The following is a 2,919-nucleotide window of genomic DNA, read 5'->3' as shown; positions in this document are numbered from 1 at the left end:
ATTGCTACTGGCAGCAATTGTTGCATTAGGACATGGTAATCATGAGATTTGAGTCCCATCACCTTACACTCCTCTAATGATATACAACTAGATATATTAGCACAATAGCCATCAGGACCTTTAAAATCATATAGCCGCTTACAGAATGTGTGTTTCTCTGACTTTGACAAAGACCATGGAGCTGCTGGGAGTAATGTCCTTTTACCCTGAGCTTTTGGATGCAAATCCTTCCTGATACCAAGACTTTCAAGATCCTTTCTAGCCTTTAGACCATCCTTTGAATTGCCACAATGTAATAATGTGGCAATCAAGCTTGCAGCCACATTCTTCTCCACATGCATAACGTCTAGATTATGTCAAACAGGTAGCTCCTGCTCATGTGAAAGCAAATATAGAAATAAGTCAGAACAAGTGTTATAGAATTAAACATCTTGTAAATCGAGTTTTTATACATACCTCCCAATAAGGCAATGAGAAAAAAAATCGAACGTTTCTTCCATCTAGACAATTCCTCTTCGTCTTTCTATCCTATATCTTCATCTTCATCAGATTCAATTAGTTCCTCCTCGTTATCAGATGGTATGTCAACTCGAGTAGCTCTCTGTTTCCCAGACTGTTTTCTGTTACCAAACACATTATTGTAATTTCTCAGCACAAATGAGACATTCCTACCCGTCAGTATCCTTCCCTTTGTCCCATGTTCAGTTTTCCCATCAAACCAAGTCTTCTTTCCTCTGAAACTATGTAAGGGAGGCAAACATTTCCGGTGGCCCATAAATACAAATTTCCTACTATTACTCAGCCACAAACTATCTGTGTGCTTCCCGCATATAGGACAACCCATCTTACCCTTCACTTTACAACCAGCAAGATTCCCATATGCGGGGAAATCACTAATAGTCCAAAGAAGCATTGCCTTAAGCGTAAAGGTTGTCTTACTAACTGCATCGTATGTTAACTCGCCTATGCACCACAGATGTTTTAAATCTTCTATCAGAGGTTCTAAGTATACATCTATACTATTGCCTGGTTGATGGGGTCCTGGAATCAGCAGACTGAGCATTATGTTCTCCTCCTTCATACATAGGTGAGGAGCCATGTTGTAATTCACTAGTAACACAGGCCAACAACTGTATCGGCTGTTCTTCATACTGAAGGGATTAAACCCATCTGTTGAAAGCCCAAGTCGCAAGTTCCTCTCCTCCGCTGCGAACGCCGGATACTTGTCATTCATTGACTGCCAAGTAACAGAATCTACTGGATGGCGCAGTTTCCCATCTGTGCTCTTGTTATTGAAATGTCATCGTAAATCCATTGCAAGTTGCTCCGATCTGAACATCCTTTTCAGGCGAGGTATTACTGGAAAGTATCTCAAAACCTTCTGTGAAACACCCTTCTTGATTTCACCAGTATGCATGTTGGTCTTCCATCTAGACGCCTTGCATTTTGGGCAACTCTCAGCCGTCTTCAGCTTCTTTCTAAATAAGCAGCAGTCGTTCACACAAGCATGAATTTTTTGATATCCCATATCAAAAGATTTCAAAAACTCCTTGACATCATAAGTTGATGTGTGCAGCACATTGTCTTCAGGTAACATGTTCGACAAAGTTTGCAGTAAGTCATCAAAGCTCTTGTCTGACCACCCATTCTGAGACTTAATCCTGAACAATGAAACTACAGCTGATAGCTTGCTATGACTCGAACACGTTGGATACAAGGGGGTTTCAGCCTCTGCAAGTTTTGCTAAAAACTCATCTTCTTTCCTATCCTCACCCTCAACTGACTCACGCAACTCTGACCCCCGAATGGCTAAATCCTCATCTAAGCAGTTTGCGGCTTCATATAAACTAAGGATCTCAGCATTCCAGCATCTATCTTTAACTTCCACTACATCAACTGAGTTACCATCTCCATGGTGAAACCAATCCGACCGTACCTTGTAAGCATCATCCATTCCATTTATAACCAAATGAGAGACAACCTCCTCACTTGTATGGCGATCTAGATTACGACATCGGGCGCATGGACATACAATCTTCCCATTAACTCATAACTTAGCAGTAGCATCATTGACAAAACTCCTCGAACCTCTCTCATATGCAGAATCAACTCTTAAGTTCATGTCAAACAAAAAAAAAAGTTATGATAAGAATTGTCGAAATGCATAAACTGAACACTTAAACAAATGTACATACCTACATAAATGCACCCATGACTTGTCCAACATTGTTAAGACCCTTGCCACAGTTCAAACAAGCGTACATGGTTCAAGCAGCAATGACAATATAAATTACACTTCAAAGTGTTAACCGCAAACAACAAACGCAATGTCTACAAAGTCTACAAATGATTACAAAATGAGAATAAGTAAATAGATGTGTCTAACCTCCACAGAATATAGAAGACGCAAGATTGTGAAGACACGAACCCACACCTGCGAAAAAAAAACTGTGATTAAAAAATGAGAATAAGTAAATAGTTGTGTCTAACCTCCACAGAATATAGAAGACGCAATATTGTGAAGACACGAACCCACACCTGCGAAAAAAAAACTGTGATTAATGGAAACAAATATGAACCCAAAACCTAACTAATTATCACAGCATTGAGCAGCCAAAACCTATCTACTTTCAGAACTTAAATCAATCGACAAAATCAAAACCTAACTAATCACAACATTAAGGATTCACTTTGAATTCGGAGATGATGATGGCTGAATCGAATTGGAGACTTGGTTAGGATTAATGAAAACAAATATGAACCCAAAACCTAACTAATTATAACAGCATTGAGCAGCCAAAACCTATCTACTTTCAGAACTTAAATCAATCGACAAAATCAAAACCTAACTAATCACAACATTAAGGATTCACTTTGAATTCGGAGATGATGATGGCTGAATCGAATTGGAGACTTGGT

General features: G+C 39.3%; 1 protein-coding gene across 1 annotated transcript; it reads right to left on the bottom strand.

Annotated features, from left to right (window-relative positions):
• Positions 1 to 523: 523 nt before the first annotated feature.
• Positions 524 to 1,954, bottom strand: LOC106314807. Its single transcript, XM_013752628.1, has 2 exons — positions 1,379 to 1,954; positions 524 to 1,285 (listed from the first exon to the last, which is right to left on the bottom strand). The coding sequence occupies exons 1-2, from the start codon at positions 1,952 to 1,954 to the stop codon at positions 524 to 526; spliced, it is 1,338 nt and encodes a 445-aa protein (XP_013608082.1).
• Between the last annotated feature and the right edge of the window lie 965 nt (positions 1,955 to 2,919).

The sequence above is a fragment of the Brassica oleracea genome, chromosome C9 (assembly GCF_000695525.1).
Source record: "Brassica oleracea var. oleracea cultivar TO1000 chromosome C9, BOL, whole genome shotgun sequence".
Taxonomy (NCBI): Eukaryota; Viridiplantae; Streptophyta; class Magnoliopsida; order Brassicales; family Brassicaceae; genus Brassica; species Brassica oleracea.
This window is presented reverse-complemented; position numbering and strand designations above follow the sequence as displayed.